The sequence below is a fragment of the Cricetulus griseus genome, chromosome 2 (assembly GCF_003668045.3).
Source record: "Cricetulus griseus strain 17A/GY chromosome 2, alternate assembly CriGri-PICRH-1.0, whole genome shotgun sequence".
Lineage (NCBI taxonomy): Eukaryota > Metazoa > Chordata > Mammalia > Rodentia > Cricetidae > Cricetulus > Cricetulus griseus.
The window spans coordinates 171,599,490-171,617,454 of record NC_048595.1 but is presented as its reverse complement, the minus strand read 5'-3'; the positions used below and the strand labels follow the sequence as shown (position 1 = coordinate 171,617,454).

The 17,965-nt window shown below is 40.4% G+C and overlaps 1 protein-coding gene across 7 annotated transcripts in view; it reads left to right on the top strand.

The window, feature by feature from the left end:
- The first annotated feature begins 1,139 nt into the window (after positions 1-1,139).
- Cep192 (centrosomal protein 192) overlaps positions 1,140-17,965 on the top strand; it is an 80,450-nt gene continuing 63,624 nt past the window's right edge. For 3 of the 7 annotated variants that reach the window (XM_035440087.1, XM_035440088.1, XM_035440089.1), the window contains exons 1-8: positions 1,140-1,252; positions 1,775-1,939; positions 8,284-8,451; positions 9,752-9,880; positions 11,280-11,419; positions 13,731-13,783; positions 15,752-15,872; positions 17,113-17,240. In XM_035440087.1, coding sequence (XP_035295978.1) covers positions 1,830-1,939; positions 8,284-8,451; positions 9,752-9,880; positions 11,280-11,419; positions 13,731-13,783; positions 15,752-15,872; positions 17,113-17,240 — 849 coding nt within the window. In that variant the 5' untranslated portion in view covers positions 1,140-1,252; positions 1,775-1,829. Of the gene's footprint in view, positions 1,253-1,614; positions 1,634-1,774; positions 1,940-8,283; positions 8,452-9,751; positions 9,881-11,279; positions 11,420-13,730; positions 13,784-15,751; positions 15,873-17,112; positions 17,241-17,965 lie in introns of those variants that run through there. The other 4 variants (XM_027402678.2, XM_035440086.1, XM_035440084.1 and 1 more) reach the window with 2 other exon arrangements.

Sequence of the window (17,965 nt, the reverse complement as noted above, 5' to 3'; positions counted from 1 at the left end):
GGAGCACCATTTATTTTTTAAAATAGTCTTGGTTTTTGTTTTTTTCTTAAAGATTTATTTATTATGTATGCAGTCTTCTGCCTGCATGCAGGCAGAGGGCACCAAATCTCATTCAAGGTGGTTGTGAGCTACCATGTGGTTGCCGGGAATTGAACTCAGGACCTCTGAAAGATCCGTCAGTGCTTATAACCGCTGAGCCATCTCTCCAGCCCAATATATTCTTCGTTTTTAAAGCAGCATCTTAGTATGCACAGAGGTACAGGCTGTTTGGCCTTGGGAAGGGTATCCTACTTCCTCAGCCAGCCAAACACAGGGATTGTGGGTGTGCGCCATTAATAGGCATTGTTCCAGAAAGTAACCCTGCGGGGGTTAACCAAGAGTGAACACCAGGAAGCTTGGAGAACACAGAAAGGAAAATGATCAAGTAAATGTCTTTTCCCACCTGGCTAACCTCAGGTACAGCAACTGTTGACTTTGTATTTCCTGTCTCTATGTTTAATCACTCTCCCTTTTTTTGTTTTGTTTTTCTCTGTGTACCTCTAACTATTCCGGAGCTCTTTGTAGACCAGGTTGGCCTTGAATTCAAGAGACCCGCCAGCCTCTGCTTCCTGAGGGCTGGAATTAAAGGCGTGAGCCACCTCTGCCCGGCATTTATTTCTCAAATCCCTACCCCTTTTGAGATTCTATGTTTGATATTTTAAGGTAGATTATAGAATCTTTCAGGTTAAGAGCTTGTGAGCATACGCAATGATGGGTTTTGTGTAGTCTACGGAGAATGGCAGCTAAGGAAGAAGTCTTCTTACTTGGTACCAGCTTTTCCTAGGCGATTAAACTAGCTGTCCAGACACGTGTATCCCAAGGATTGATTTGTTGAAAGCAAACCATGAAGTTTCTGCCATCTACTAAATGGCGATATGGCAAAAACAGCGGGGATATTTTTGCCGGGATTTTTCCTAGGTGCCTGGGGCGACCTCAAACTGAGTTGTTCAGGACTTTGAAGGCGGCTCCTATTAAGCAGGCGGCGCCGAGCCCAGGCTGCGCGGCTTCGGCCTTCAAACCGAGGGACGCGTCGTCCTCACCAATCACAGGCTTCTACTGGCCCCTTCCTGACGCCTTGTCCAATCCGGTACGGGTTGCGAGGCCACGCCCCTTGCTCCCGGAGGGCGGGGGACCTCGCGGGCTTTTGCGGCGCGCGCTTGCGCGCTTGTAGCGCTGCGGTGCCGCCCCTTCCGCGGACGTTTTCACTGCTCTCGTGAGTCTGGGGTCTGGCGTCCTGGCCTGCTGAGGAGGGTTGTCGGGCAGTGGATCTGGGGGTCAAGGCAGGACTCTCATTTTTGGCCCGCGCCGCGCCTTCTGGGAGGCCGCGGTGACGGCCCGGCCTGGTGGGGACATGGGCTGGAGGCTGGGCTGCTCTGTGAGATCAGGTGCCCGCGTGTGTCCCAGGCTCCCGGCCTGGCCTTGGGCTTTGGGGCGGCCGCATCTTTGTGTCCTCCAGTCGGGCTAGTGACTGCCCACTTCTGAGGGAGGGCACTTGGCCTCTGTCCTTTGCGGTGTTTTCTTGCAAAGTGCTCTGGCCACTGCTTGACTGTTGTGATGGGCAGTCCCGTCCTTTTGACTGACTTTAACACTGGAGGTAACGTTTTTGTTTGCTCTGAGTGGAGAGCTCTTATGTCAACCGGTGTCTGCTGAGCTTCATTCACACTTATTCCTAACAGCTAATGCAAAGTGAAAGACTGTTTACTATCTCCTTCCTTTTGATTTGCTCTTGATTCAGACTTTGTGTAGTCAAGCATGAGGCCCCCTTGGTCGTTTGGAGGACACCTGTATATATGACAACACTTCCATTTGCAGTTACCATTTTGTGGTCATGCTTCTGGTATTTCCATTACATCCGAACCAACTTTTTCTTTAAATTACAGCTTTGTGGGCAAAGTTCACGGTAAGTTTTAAAAAGTTATATACAAAATGTCTACCTAATTTTGACATGTGTGATTGTATGCCAATAGCTAAATGATGATTGCTGGCAACTTTGTGTTTTAGGTTCAATAGGATGTACTTTTTTTTTTTTTAAAGATTTATTTATTATGTATACAGTGTTCTGCCTACATATATTCCTGCACACTAGAAGAGGGCACCAGATCTCATTACAGATGGTTATGAGCCACCATGTGGTTGCTGGGAATTGAACTCAGGACCTCTGGAAGAGCAGCCATCTCTCCAGCCCTTTTTTTGAAATTTTATTATTGTTTTTATTTTGTGTGCATGTACATTTCAGAGGATAACCTTGGAGTTGGTTCTCTCCTTCTATCATGGGGGTCCTAGAGATCCAGCTCAGGTTGTCTGTTTTGGTGGCAAACTCCTTTACCTGCTGAGCCATGTGCTTTTTTTTTTTTTTTTAAATTTTGTTTATACAGGATCTTCCTCTGTGGCTCTGTCTGGCTTGGTACTGGCTGTGTAGCCCAGGCTGGTCTGAAACCTGAGAGCAGTCCTGCTTCAGCCTCCTCAATTATTGGCATACAAGGTTAGTTAGCCAGGACAGTTGGAACACTTGTGCAGTGACATAAAATGTCATGGATAGAATGCATTGGGAATAAGCATTGGGTCTCAGCTTTAGAGAGACATTTGATATTAGAAACTTTAGAAGTTGATAACTGGAGCTGGGTGTTGGTGGCACACTCCTTTAATTCCAGCACTCGGGAGGCAGAGGCAAGCAGATCTGTGTGTGAGAGAGAGTTCCAGGACAGTCTCCAAACCTTCAGAGAAACCCTGTCTCAAAAAACCAAAAAAAAAAAAAAAAAAAAAAAAAAGTTGATAACTTGGGCTGGAGCGATTTCTCAGTGGTTAAGGACACTGGCTGCTCTTCCAGAGGACCTGGATTCAATTCCCAGCACCCACATGGCAGCTCACAACTATCTGTAACTCCTCTGGGGGATCTGTCACCTTCACACAGTGTTTTTGTTTGTTTTTTTGTTTTTTTTTAAAGATTATGTATATAATGTTCTGCCTGCATGTATGCCTGCTGGCCGGAAGAGGGCACCAGATCTCATTATAGATGGTTGTGAGGCACCATGTGGTTTCTGGGAATTGAACTCAGGACCTCTGGAAGAGCAGTCAGTGCTCTTAACCTCTGAGCATCTTTCTAGCACCCCACCTTCACACAGTTATATATGCAGGCAAAACACCAATGCACATAAACAAAAAACCCCAAAATTATTAAAAAAAAGAAATTGAGGTAACAGGAGAGATTAGAATGATTGGAAGTCTGCAGGTTGTGAAACTGATGATGAAGGATTTTGGAGCTGGAAGGAAATTTGATAAGAGACTCCTTAGAAGGTAACATTTAAGTTGAGGTCAAAGTCAGGCAGAAGATAGGTATGCACTTATCTGGAGGAAGAATAATGTAGGCCCTGAGGTGCATATAGACTTAGGAATATTATAGGATGTGTGAACAAGCCTGAGTGGGGAGAGAGACCAGGTGGGGAAGTTGGGGAATTTTGGTCCTTTAAATTACTATGTGTAAAGTAGCAAGGATGACGGCATGGAAACTGGAGGTCTTTAAGTCTTTAAGAGTCGGATTTAGGCTGTTTCAGGATAGGTTTTGGACATTGATTTTGCACTCAGGAATGCACTATGGCAGTTCATGTGTTTTGAGTACTCTACTGAATTTAATTGGCTTCAGGGGAGGTCTGTAATTTCCAGGTGATAGTCCTACTTTCTGGCAGTATTTACCCCAAAGGCATTTGGATTGAGACCTGTATGGTGTAATGTGTTAGTTGAATAAGTCTATAAACTGAATGTATGAGGAGCAGATAGAGGCAGAGGATGACAGACGAGACAGAAGTAACTGTGGTCTCCTGGACACTTGGCTATGAAGGAAGGTGGGAAAGTAGCTGGAAATGCAGTGTAAGATCAGGCAGGTTGTATTCCTTTTGCCGTCTCCATTCTAGTGTTGGAGAACTTTGAACATGTCTTGTAGAAATGAAGAGAAACTTCATTAGAAAAAGGGAAGGTGTCAAGTGTAGTGGTATATGCCTGTAATAATCCTGGCACTTAGGAGCCTGGGGCAGGAGGGTTGTGTGTTCCAGTGCAGCTTGGGCTATATATATAAAGACCCTGTCTTTTTAAAACAAACAAAGGAAACGCCTAGGGAGGAAAGTAGAGACTGGAAGAGTTGCAAGATTCAGGCTGTATTATTAAAGTGAGGCCATTCACATTTGGTGGGGGATTACATTTGGGAGGCTGAAGAATTCAGTGACTAAGGTTCTTGGTATAACTGACTAGGGGTTGGAGTTGTTATTTTTTTCAGGTTGGGAAGATTGAATAGATGTTTTTGAAGGGATGAGAAGGACACAAATTTATACTTGGGTGCTTCTTTGATGTATAATATCTAGGGCCTAGGGGAGGGGCCCAGGCTGGAGGTATACTACATAGGATTTAAAACTTGGAAACTGAAGGCAGATACTCAGAGAAGATACAGGTGGAAGAGGTACATGTCTGTGTTCCATTTGTGCAATTAAGTCCTGGAAATCAGAAGAAAGAAAAGGAGCAGCTGGGGGAGCAAGAGGAGAGCCAGTAGCTGCAATTTGAAGACCAAGTGAAATATCATTGAAGGATCCGGTTCTGTTAGATTGCAGATGGTGAGGACTAAAAATTGCCTGCAGCTTCTTAGGATTCAGCAACAGGGAGGTTACTGGTAAAGTTGACAAGTACTGTTTGGATGGAGTGCATTAGGAGATGACTGGGGTTCACGTGGTGCCAGGTAGGATGTAGTAAAAGGAGCATAGAGTGGTGAGGTTGCAGCCTAAGGAGTTAGTAGAGAGTGTGGGGAAGTAGAGGGAGGATTTTTTTTTTTTTTTTTTTTTTTTTGGTTTTTCGAGGAAGGGTTTCTCTGTGATTTTGGAGACTGTCCTGGAACTAGCTCTTGTAGACCAGGCTGGTCTACAACTCACAGAGATCCACCTGCCTCTGTCTCCCATGTGCTGGGATTAAAGGCATGTGCCACCATTGCCCGGCTGAGGATTTTTAAAATGACCTAACAGTAGTTACGACATGTGAAGGATCATGCCGAGAGGACTTAGGTGTTTTTTGTTTTGTTTTCTCACACGAAATAATTACTTTATTCAAACTAAAGACAAGTATGAAGTCTTTACAATATTGTTTACATGAATAGGGTTTTCTCTTCTACGAGTTCCTCCCTATTATCTGATATCAAGATGATACAAAAAGGATTTAAAATATGTATGCACGAGCAAAACTATGACAAGTTCATTGCTAGGACCTAGGCCAGGTTTTTGAGAACATTCTGTAATTTCTGCTACAAGAATACACAAGGGTCAAATCTTGGTAACAAGCATCAACAGTCACAACCCCACTCACTGACATCACATAATTAAAATTCAATCAAATCTCTAACCAAACAGATTTCCACATGTGATTATTTTCTCCTTTAAGCACTCATTCTTGTAACCCATGTGTTGAGGCATTTAAAGTCTTAAAACTTGCCCTGCATCATGAATTGTTTCATGTAACAGAAAGCATTTGAGAAGGATTGGATTTAGAGAAATCAGTCTATCTCAATGAGGTTTTTTTATGTAATTTAATAAAAGTTTGAAATCAAAAAGGATTATTACCTTATCAATGAATTTGTAGGACTTTCTCCATTAGAGTTTGCAGGTGCAAACAAAAGAGAGGCATCATAATGCTTGGACAGATAGTTGACACATGCCAGATTTTTTTCCCTCCAGAATCTTTATGTTTGCAGATCTTATCAAAGATCCCCTTTATTGACAAATAATCTTTGTCAATCCCTCAAAGATTATTTTGATATGCAAAGTGCACAACACTACCACATTGATTACATTCATAGGGTTTCTCTCCTGTATGTAATCTTTTATGTCTTTTAAGATCTCCATGACTTGCAAAAGTTTTACCACATGGACTACATTCATAGGACTTCTCTCCAGTATGTGTTCTTATATGTCTTTTAAGATTACCATGACTTGCAAAAGCTTTACCACACTGATTACATTCATAGTGTTTCTTTCCAGTATGAGTTCTTTTATGTGTTTGTAGACTACTAACACATGAATAAGCTTTACCACATTGATTACATTTATAGGGTTTCTCTCTAGTATGTGTTCTTTTGTGTACTTGTGGACTACTGACACTTGAAAACGCTTTATCACATTGATTACATACATAGGGTTTCTCTTTAGTATGTGTTCAATGATGTACTTGTAAATTACTGTGCTGTGAAAATGCTTTACCACATTGATTACATTCATAGAGTTGAGGACTAGATGTTTTAAAAGGGGGCACTTGCTGTACTGATTGATAGGGCCTTGGTGAGAAAGGATGGGATCAAATGTAGTGGGAAAAGGAGAGTTTCAGGCAGGAGCATGAATATTTCATAACCAAGTAGATTTTTATAGCTTTTGAATGCTTTCTGCCTTGACGAATAAGTAAGTCAGTCCACATTGCCTAAATTCTGTGCATTAGTCATCAATTTTTTATTATTACTAGAGCCTGTCCCCTAAACTCTTGGTCCTCTTGTCAGTTGCAGGATATAGACTCAAGCTTTAGGACTTTGCTCATGTGGTGAGGCAAGTGGTTTACTGCTAACCATCTCCCCAGACCTCTTCTTACTTTTTGGTTTGAGACAAGATTTCATTAAGGTTATCCAGGCTGGTTTTTTTTTTTTTTTTTTTTTTTTTTTGGTTTTTCGAGACAGGGTTTCTCTTTGTAGCTTTGGAGCCTGTCCTGGCACTCGATCTGGAGACCAGGCTGGCCTCGAACTCACAGAGATCCGCCTGCCTCTGCCTCCCGAGTGCTGGGATTAAAGGCGTGCGCCACCAATGCCCGGCCTCCAGGCTGGTTTTGACTTTGTGATCATTCTGCCTTAGCCTCCTGACTAGCTGGGCATACAGGTTTGCTTCTCTAGAGCCCAAACTTTTGAGAACTGACTGGTGGCTGCACACACCTTTAATCCCAGCACTCAGGAAGCAGAGGTAATCGGATCTCTGTGAATTCAAGGCCAGCCTGGTCTACAGAGCTAGTGCCAGGACAGGCTCCAAAGTTACACAGAGGAACCTTGTCTCAAAACAAACAACCAACCCCCCCACCCCCCCCCTCCCCGCAAAAGAACCCAAACTTTGTATACATCATTTGAAGCTCAATTCTGTTGTGTTAATGTCACTGATTGCAATTTTTTTCCTATCCAGTACCACAATACATTGGAATATTCGCAGTTGTTACCATAAATTTAGAGGAAAATTTGAAATCAGAGTTGAGTTTGAATCTGAAAAATTGTGCAGGTTTTGGAAATTTCAGTTTGGTCTCTCAAGTTTGATTTTTCAGTTGTAAAATAGCATATTACTCCTAATCTGTCTGTGGATTCAGTGAGTTAAGGTAGTAGATATCCGGTGAATCTCAGTTCTTTTACGTCTTTGCTTCTGTTGTCATCCTGAAAACCATCATCTCATGCTTGTTTTTCTCATTCATCAGGAGTGCCAGTATCCTTATTTCTAGAGGATTCACCTTTCCCGAGTTATCTTTTTATCTTCTCTCATTATTTTCTTTACTGAAATGCACATAGAACTTACCTAGTAGGCACTCTGAAATTTTTTTTAAATTAAAATATAATTATATCACTCTCCTTTATTCCTTTCCTTTCCTACAACTTCTTTATGTTCCCCTCAAATTTCTCACCTCCTCTTCAATTATTATTGCACGCATACACACACATGCATGCAAGTATGTACACAATTTACTGAGTTTATTCAGTGTACATGATTACAGGGCTGAGTACTTGGGATTAGATAACCAATTAGAAGGCTCCTCTCTGGGATAAGACTACTTCTGCTCTTAGCATACCTTAGTTGCCTCTAGTTCTGTATAAAGGGTTAGGCCTGTGAAATGTCTCCCTCCACATTAATTTGTCTATTGGTGTTGTTCAGGTCTTATTTAGGCAGCCATATTGTGGTGTCATAGATGAAGTTTTCCTGTCATTATTAGGAAACAAAATTTTTTTTTAAGACAGGGTTTCACATTGTAGATCAGGCTGGCCTCAGAGAGACTCATATAGCTCTGGGATTAAAGGGATATGTACACTTTGTGGTAATGGTATTCTGAGGCTTACTTTAGCTTGGAGTGTCTTTCTTACTGATGTTGCAAAAATTTTGTTTTTTGTTTTTTGTTTTTTTTTAAGAGACCTTGTTATTTTCATCATTGAAAAATGGTATGTTAATAGAATATTCGACTTATTTAAAAATGTTGTTGTTGCAGTGAGATGGAAGATTTTCGAGGTATAGCAGAAGAGTCATTTCCAAGCTTTTCAGCCAATTCACCACTTGGTAATAGTGAGGTTTTGGAAAATGTCACTCTTTCATCAAATTTTGGTCTGCCCATTGCTGTTTCTACACTTGCCAGGAACAGACCCAGCACTGACAACAGGTAAGACAAATACTTTTTTCAGGTTCACAAACCCTTGATATACTGATAACACAAGAGAGCTGGGTATCGAATGTTAGGGCTTAGATTTCTAGCTCCCTGATGCCTCTCTGGGTAACTGTCATTCTCTTATTTCTTACCCTACTGCTTTTATATGCTTTCCTGTTTCATGTTCAAGACTATGTCTGAAAAGACATCTATGAATTGTGTTTTCTGGTCACACAAGGAGCCTGGTAAACTTTCTCAGCATTTACCTGTGGTCGTGGCTTCAGATCATTGCATCTTTTCATGTGACCATTTCCCTTTCTACTACATTTCAGCCAGCTTCATGCTTTACTGTGTTCGAGTGGCCCCTTTTCTTTGCTAGCCACGTTTATGGAATGCTTCTGTGGTATCATGGATGAATGCTTCTGGATTGAACTGTGGACCTTGTGCATGTCAGGCCAGAGCTTTACCACTCATCTATGTCCCTTGCCCTTGTTATGCCTTCTGAAGTGATGTAGCTTATGTTCAGTTCCTCACATCAGATTTCTTTCTTTGGGGGGGGGGTGATTGGAGACAGAATTTCTCTGTATAACAGCCCTGGCTGTCTTAGAACTCTGTAGACCAGGCTAGCCTCAAATTTACAGAGATCCACTTGCCTCTGCCTTTGGAGTGCTGAGATTAAAGGCCACTCTGCCCTGCCAGATCAAGTTTCTTATTCTTGGGAACCAAACCAGCTTCTTAGTTTAGTTTTTTATTTTTCTCACTCTAGTTTTACAACTGAATACATGTTTGACTAAATAAATTTTATTTATACTACTCTAGATGTGATGTATGTAATTTTCACACATGATTTCCTGTATGGTCTGGACAGTGAGTAAAATATGACCATGCTTACGTATTTGATTTCCATCTCTTTCGAACCTGACCATTTGATGAAGGGCGAAGGGGCTATGGTAACTCTCTAAAAGATAACTTTGAACACTGGGGCTCTTATGTGTTTTTATTTGATGGTGGCTAGTTTTATTATTGTTTAGCCCTATGACATTAGTTAATTTTGAGACAGGTCTCATGTAGACTATGCTGGCCTCAGACTTACTGTAGCTCAGGATGACCTTGAATTTCTGGTCTTCCTATGGAACTATAAGCTGCTCTCAAGCCAAGAGTAGAAGGGTTAGGGATCAAACCCAGGGTTTTGTGCATTTACGTAAGCACTCTACCAAAAAAACAAAATAAAACCCCAAAATAAAATAAAACAAAACTATCTTTAACAAGGTGAGTTTTAATTGTAAATAATTTAAATCTTAACAATTTTGTATAGGTGTCTTGATGTCCAGGAGTCATACTTAATTGAAAGAAGGCTTTCAGTTCCTTTTGTCTCATCTCCCAGTTGCCAGAGTGACAACACTGAACCAAGAGAGAAATTACAACTCAGCTTTCAGGGTGATGAGTAAGTTCTTGCCTTCATTTGCACTCTGGCAAAGCTATCTTAGTCTTGGGGAAAAAGAATGACTTTGTCTTTGTTGACTACTACTTAGCATCTGTAAGACCCTTCCTTTACATCTTTTAATTACATCTTTTGCCTTTACATTTGTTTTTCTGACTGCAAATGAAACACAGTCATTGAGAAAAGTAAAAAATATAGGCGGTTATTAGGAAGGTCACCAAGGTCTATTATTTGTTACCTAAATAAGAGACACTGGTTATATTTTTGCTTTTTCCCTCCCTCCCTCCCTTGATTCTTCCCTTCCTTTCTATTTCTTTTTTTGATTCTTTTCGAGGAGGGTTTTTCTGTGTAGCCCAGGCTGGCCTTGAACTCACAGAGATCTGCCTGCCTCTGCCTCCTGAGTTCTGGGATTAAAGGCGTGTGCCATCACTGCCTGGTGAGTGTGCTTTGGTTTAAGCTGGAGGTATGTATAAAGGGATGGAGGATAAATCAGAAGTAAATTGTAGTTAGGACAAAGGTGTGTAGAAGCACATAAGGGCTCTTAACTTTTTAACTTAAAGCTTAATGTTTCTGTGTTCTTTTTGTTGGTCATTTGTTGATACCCTGACTCAGTTTAAACTTGGCCCTTGGTCACTATCATGGTGTGTTTGTTGCACTTGGGGATTTTTCCCTGTGGGTCTTTCTGTACTTTCCTACCATGGTGAGTTGCTGTAGACCCCAAGCTAGAAGTAGGTTGGAACAAAAATTACTGTTTGCATGAAGTATTTCATCTGCATGCAAAATTGTAGAAGCAGATAGAAAGTTAGGTATGAGAATAGAGGTAGGAATAGAATTAAACTTATGAAACCTGTATTTCCCAGGCATGGTGGCATACTATGATTCCACACTATAGTTTGTGGAATCATAGTATGGAAGTAGGAGCAGGAGTATCAGAAGTCCAGGCCAGCCAGGTCTGCATGCAAATTCCAGGGCAAACAAGAATCCAGTGAGACTCTTTATCATAACAAAAAACAGAACAACTACAGAACCTTTATTAATTGAGAGATTTTGCTATTTTTTACATGCATACTATTAGTATCTATAACTCAGTTGTAGAAAGCTGGGCTTTTTTTTTCTTGGTGTATTTATGTGGTAGAGAAAAAAGTTTTTCTCTGCAGAGGCAGAGTAGCAGAGAGATACTCAGTTTGGATCTGGTGGACTGTGCGCCACAGGGCCCAGCATGCCAATCTCATCGCCAGAGTGCATTTCTAGTTGCATTTTCAGGCAAGACTCAGTTTGCATCTCACTATTTATATCTACTTTACTTTTTGAAAGGAAAACTGATTAATAGACATTCTATAGATTTACCTAAGGTAATTAACATTTTGTTATAATTCTACCCCTCCAAAATTTCTGCCTCAAGGAAAAAGAACTACATAGAAAGTGCACATGTGCCACTTGCTCTCATGGCACCAAGAACAGAAGAAAAGCAAGCTAACACTACAACATCCAATCAGTGTCAGCCTCTTTTGGATGAAATTTCCCCTCTGGAACAAGTACCAGGTAGGATGTGTTAGAAATTATTTGGTGTATACATTTTAATAATTTTAATTTCTCTGTCCTTTGCTTGTTGATATCAGTCTTATGTTTCTGTCCTGTGATAAACATGGATCTCCATTCCCCTGGAAACTATGCTGTTGATAGGTTTAGCGTGATTATGTTTAGAATAAAGTGTATTGCTGGTCCTCTTCAGTTTTCCTGCTACCAACATAAACTTATTTTTGTATTAACATAATGGATGAATTAGGAATTCTGAAATAAACTATTGTTTCTAAGACAGTCAAGTTTATACTCTTGAAATACTCAAAGGTGAGTCATTTAAAAATTTTAAAATTTATTTAATGATGTAATTATTTTATTATTTTAAAAAAAATTCTTTATTTTTTTTATATATTATATCCCAACCAGTTTCCCTTCCCTCTTTACAAATTTATTTTAAAGTAGATATTAAAATGTATACATGATGGTAGAAATGGAAAATTCTGGCTGGATGTGGTGGTACACATCTTTAATCCCAGTATGAGGAAACAGAGGCTGGGGAATCTCTGCATTTGATGCCAGATGAGTCTATAGAGCGAGTTCCAGAACAGCCAGGACTACATAGTGAGGCACTGTCTCAGAAAACAACAGATCCCCCCCCCCAAAAAAAAGATGAAGGAAAATGGTGTAGCTGCTTTTCAAATCACTTTGTCAGTATTCAAAACGTTGCAATAGACTCAGCAGATATAGTAATCAAACTTTATTTTTACAAATGCCTGGTTTCTGTGACATTGGTCCATGTTTGTCTGGTTACATTCCTGTGGGCCTGTCCAGATGACTGGTGGTGGGAGTACATGGTAGAGCCAAACCTCTGACAGGTCAGGGAGCTTGACGGTCAGACTCGGGCTCACACATGCTTAGCAAACACTAACCATGGAGCTGTATTCCAGTACTCTTATTTATCATGATTGTCTCTGACACTGTAAAGTTTCAGGTGTTATTTTCTTCTATATATTTTAGACTGCATCTCTAAATGTACTAACCTTTTCTTGTATGGTCGTAGTGCTATTATCAGTTGGTAAACTTAAATCTTGCCTTATGCTCTAGCCTGGCAGCCCCTATTGATGTGCTTGATTGAGGTCTGAAGAATATTTGTTTGCCCAGGCTTGTTGAAATAAGGGAGGCCTGTCATTTATAGCTTATTTCTGTATTTGAACTTGTCTGTTAGTTTATGTGGGTGTCATTTCTCTCCCCTTTACTAAACTTTTTTTACAAAAATATTAGTTGTGGACAGAAGTTTTCTGTCTCTCCCAGTCCCACAGCCGTGTAGTCCCAAATAAAGACACAGAGGCTTATACTAATTCTAAACTGTTTAGCTGATGACTGAGGCTTCTTAATGGCTAGCTTTTTCTTTCTCTTTCTTTCTTTCTTTCTTTCTTTTTTTTTTTTTAAAGATTTTATTTATTATGTGTACAACATTCCGATTCCATGTATATCTGCAAAGCAGAAGAGGGCACCAGATCTCATAACGGGTGGTTGTGAGCTGCCGTGTGGTTGCTGGGAATTGAACTCAGGACCTCTGGAAGAGCAGTCAGCGCTCTTAACCTCCGAGCCATCTCTTCAGCCCATGGCTAGCTTTTTCTTAATTATTAACCCATTTCTATTAATCTGTGTATCTCCACATGGTCTTGGTTTACTGGTGATGCCCGGGCCTCTTTCTTCCTTGGCAGCTACATGGTGTCTCTCTCTAGACACATTCTCTTGAGTTCCTCTTCCCAGAATTCTCCTAGTCTGGTAGCCCTGCCTGTCCATTCATGAGCCAATAAGAGAAACATATATTCACAGCATATAGAAGGACATCCCTCATCAATTAGTTTTACATATGATTAGATTGATATTCAAATTTCATGGCATGTGTATAATTTTATGACATCCCATCTTAATAGTTTTAAAAGTTTAGCTGGTAAATGACAGATTCCTGTATTATCATCTGAATATGCTTCTATTCTGTTTCAAAATTTGAAAAATAAAATGTTCACTTCATTTATTTATTGCTGCTGGGCGTTGGTGACTCATGTCTTTAGTCCCAGCACTCTCGAGGCAGAGGCAGGTAGATCTCTGTGAGTTCAAGGCCAGCCTGGTCTCCAGAGCGAGTGCTAGGATAGGCTCCAAAGCTACACAGAGAAACCCTGTCTGGAAAAACCAAAAAAAAAAAAAAAAAAAAGAAACCCTGTCTCGAAACCACCCCCTTCCAAAAAAAAAAATAATTTTTTTGTTGCTTATAATTGTGTTGAAAAATAATCTGACCCCTCAATTTTTGTTGTTTTCTAAATAGACTCAGCTCTTGATTTTCACTTAAAATCATGGATGAATAATCAAGAACACAAGGTAAATTTTTATATACTTGTTATTAATGTCTGGAGTGCTGTAATGGCGTAGCAGTTCATGTTGAGCGCTCTCTCTCTCTCTCTCTCTCTCTCTCTCTCTCTCTCTCTCTCTCTCTCTCACACACACACACACACACACACACACAAAAGCTTGTACATAACAGAACTTTTGTAGTAAAATTGGAAATTTAGCAGTGTTTGGTGGTGGTCTATCTCTATGTTCCTAGCACTTGGGAGACTGTCTGGGAGGATTGCCATGTGTTTGGGGCCAGCTTGGGAAGTCTCTGTCCTGGTTCCTTTCCCTGTTGCTAATAAAACACCCTAATGGAAATATGGGAGAAAGAGTTTATATTAGCTCACAATTCCATGTTATAACCCATTATAATTGGGAATTTATAGCAGCAGGAGCTTGAGTGGGCTGCTTATATGAAATCATATTCAGGAACAGAGAACAATGAATGTGTGCATGCCCAGGTTTAGATTCCTTTCTCTACTCCTTTTTTTGGTCATTGTTTTTTTTTGTTGTTGTTGTTGAGACAAGGTCTCTCTGTAGTCCTGGCTGTCTTGGAACATGATATATAGAGGAGGTTGGCCTTGAACTCACAGAGAGATCTGCCTGCCTTTGCTTCCTATGTGTTGGCATGAAAGGCTGCCACATCCAGCTTTTTTTTTTTTTTAGACAGGAATTCTCTGTGAAACAGTTCTGGCTATCCTGACCTCACTCTGTACACCAGGCTGGCCTCAAACTCACAGAGATGCCTGTGCCTCCTGAGTGCTTGAATTAAAGGTGTACGCCACTGCCCGGCTGCATTATTTTTATTCTTATTTCTATTTTTTTATTTAATTTTCAAGCATGAGTTAGAACTGTCTGCTCCTTGACCAGGAGTCTATTCCCTAAGAGGGAATCCAAGGTTGTATACCAGTGGAGAGATGCCAGGCATGGTGGCGCACACCCTTAATCCCAGCTCTTGGGAGGCAGAGGCAGGCGGATCTCTGTGAGTTCGAGACCAGCTTGGTCTACAAGAGCTAGTTCCAGGACAGCCTCCAAAGCCACAGAGAAACCCTGTCTCGAAAAACCAAAAAAAAAAAAAAACCAAACCAAAACAAAACAAAAAAACAAAATAAGGGGATTCAAATCAAAAGTAGTTCTCTCTGGATGTAGTGATGCTTGCCTTTGATCCTAGCACTTGGTGTCTGTGTTCAAGACCAGCCTGTTCTACAGCAAGTTCCAAGCCAGACACATAGTGAGACCCTGTTTCAAAAATAAAATAAAATAAAATAAAATAAAATAAAATAAAATAAAAGTTGTTCTGGCACTAGCTTGTGCCTTAGATATTTATTGGATCAGCTGAATCCTGTCTTGTATAAATGTAAAGTCATATCGACATGCAATGTTTTTTTAATTTTAAAATTAGTCTTATTTTGCAATTAACTCTTAAATTATCTGTTGTTTTAATATATATTAACAATTAGTGTGAAAAAAGTGACACCAGGAAGTGTTAAGTTTTCATTCTGGGCCATAACTGATTTTGGTTTGTTGCTCGTGCCCTGTAGTGTTAGCTGGTTCTTAGGTTGGGAGGAAGAGAAATGAGTTGCCCTAAAAAATGATAGGAAAGATTGCTTGGATTAAGATTACTTACTCCAGCTTTCTTAATGCATTCACTCCCCAAAGCAGGCCTTGTATTGCCCAAATTTAGTTGTGTGGTATATTAACTATGTTACTAGATTTGTAAGCTGTGGAGACAGTTTGATAGGGCCCTAGATTTGTAAGCTGTAGAGACCATTTGGTAGGGCCCTACATTTTAAGGTGGGTCCATGCAGAGAAGTAGAGTAGGGCAAGAAGGGAAGTTACTAGTCCATGAAAAGCCCAGAATTGTTCAATGACTGACCTGTATTTTTCACTTATCAACTGGATTGCAGATTAAATACTTGGTCTTTTTTTTGCCTTCTACCATTTGTTTCCTTTTAGATTGTCATGCCTGATGCTAGGAAGCATCTTGAAGACAAGACTCCAAACAGTGATTTCAGCCATATCAGCTTATTAGAAAATGAGAAACTTTTAACACTGACAAACCTGGAAGATTTCTCTGGTACTACAGAATGACTGGTGTTTTCTGCCTTTCCTTTGCCACTTCACTTTTTGTCTGTATTGTAGTATTCATTATACTTTGGATTATTCTCATCCCCCCTTTTTTTCCCTTCTCCCTCCCCCTCCTTTTTTTTTTTTAAAGATTTATTTATTATGTATACAGTGATGTATCCCTGCATGTCAGAAGAGGGCACTGGATCTTATTATGGATGATTGTGAGCCACTATGTGGTTGCAGGGAATTGAACTCAGGACCTCTGGAAGAGCAGCCAATGCTCTTAACCTCTGAGCCATCTCTCCAGCCCTTCCTCCCTTTAACAAAACTCTGTTCACTATTCTGAGTGGCAGGACTATTTGTTTGTTTGTTTGATTTGAGACAGGGTCTCACTATGTAGGCAGGTCTAGAATTCTGTAGGTAGATCATACTGCCCAGAAACTCACCACTGATCAGCCTTTCTCTGCCTCTTAAGTGTTATAGGTGTGGGCTGCCGCACCTGGCATCATCATCATCATTATTTTTATTTTTACTTTTTTTATTTTTATTTTTTTTATTTTATTTTTTTTTTGGTTTTTTGAGACAGGGTTTCTCTGTGGCTTTGGAGGCTGTCCTGGAACTAGCTCTTGTAGACCAGGCTGGTTTCAAGACCACAGAGATCTGCCTGCCTCTGCCTCCTGAGTGCTGGGACTAAAGGTATGCACCACCACTGCCCGGCTCCCAGCATTATTTTTATTTTTATTTAATTTTTGAGTGACAAGGTCTTGCTGTGTAGCTCTCACTGGCTTTGAGCTCATGATCCTTCTGCTTTACAGATAACTGTCAGTCAACCTCTCTCTCTTGCTCTCTCACTCTTTCTACCTTCTTGTTTTTTTCTCTTCTGCTGTGGTCCTGGGACTCCTACATGTTAGACACTCTACCACTGAGTTGTATCCTAAACCCTCCCCCACTTCTCAGATTTCATTATTGAGACAGACTTTAGTGTAGCTGTAACTGTCCTGAAACTTGCACTGTAGGTTGGGGTAGCCTGGAGTTTACAATCATTTTCTGTTCCTGCCTTCTAAGTGCTAGGAATTCATAGGTATACACTACCTCACATGGCTTTATGATAGTTTCTTATGCTAAGCATAAAAACACTGTCATCCACTGCCCAGTTTGTGTTTTACCAGCCTTTGTGATTAAAAATTACGTGTAGTTCAGTTCTTACTGGAAAACCTACCTTATTTTTCATTCTACTTTATCAATAGATGATGATATTAATGATGAAGAATTTTATGATGATCATTTAGAAGCATATTTTGAACAACTGGCTGTTCCAGGGAGGATATATGAAGCAGAAGGACAGGAGTCACCAGAAAATGTTTTTAACTTACCAGTAAGTGATTTCAGTCTAGTATGTCTAGTCTTTTGTTGTTGTTGTTGTTTTGTTTTGTTTTTTTAATTTGTTATTGTAAATTACTGTCTTTCTCCTTAGATTTTTTTTTAATGTTACTGTTTTGTTTTGAGATACAGTTTGATGTGACCACGGTGGCCTCCAGTTTACTGTGGAGCTGAGCATGACCTTGCACAGCTCATCCATCTGCTTCTACTGCCCAGTTGCTAGCATTAGAATTGTGAGCCACTACACTTGGCTCATTTCATGTTAGCATTAAACATAAGCCTGTGCTTTTCTGTGAACTTAAAATTGATGCAAAATTTGATTTCTCTTACTTTGCCCACAAATAAGAAAGTAAAAAAGGAGATTAAGAGTTCCAGCACTCTTGGGAGGCAGAGGCAGAGGCAGGTGGATCTCTGTCAGCCTGGGCTACAAGAGCTAGTTCCAGGACAGCTTCCAAAGCCACAGAGAAATCCTGTCTCGAAAAACCAAAAAAAAAAAAAAAAAAAAAAAAAAAAAAAAAAAAAAAAAAAAAGAAGAGTTACAGCACTTGGGAAGCTGATTCAGGAGGATTAGGATGTCAAGGTCAGCTTGGGTTACTTGCAAGAAGGAAAATGAAGAGAGTATGGTTAGTAGGCATCCTTTCTCTGCATTGAGCAATTAATATCTTGTTGCCGTAGCATATTTTTTTTAATCTCTCTGAATCACTTAAAAACAAATTGTGT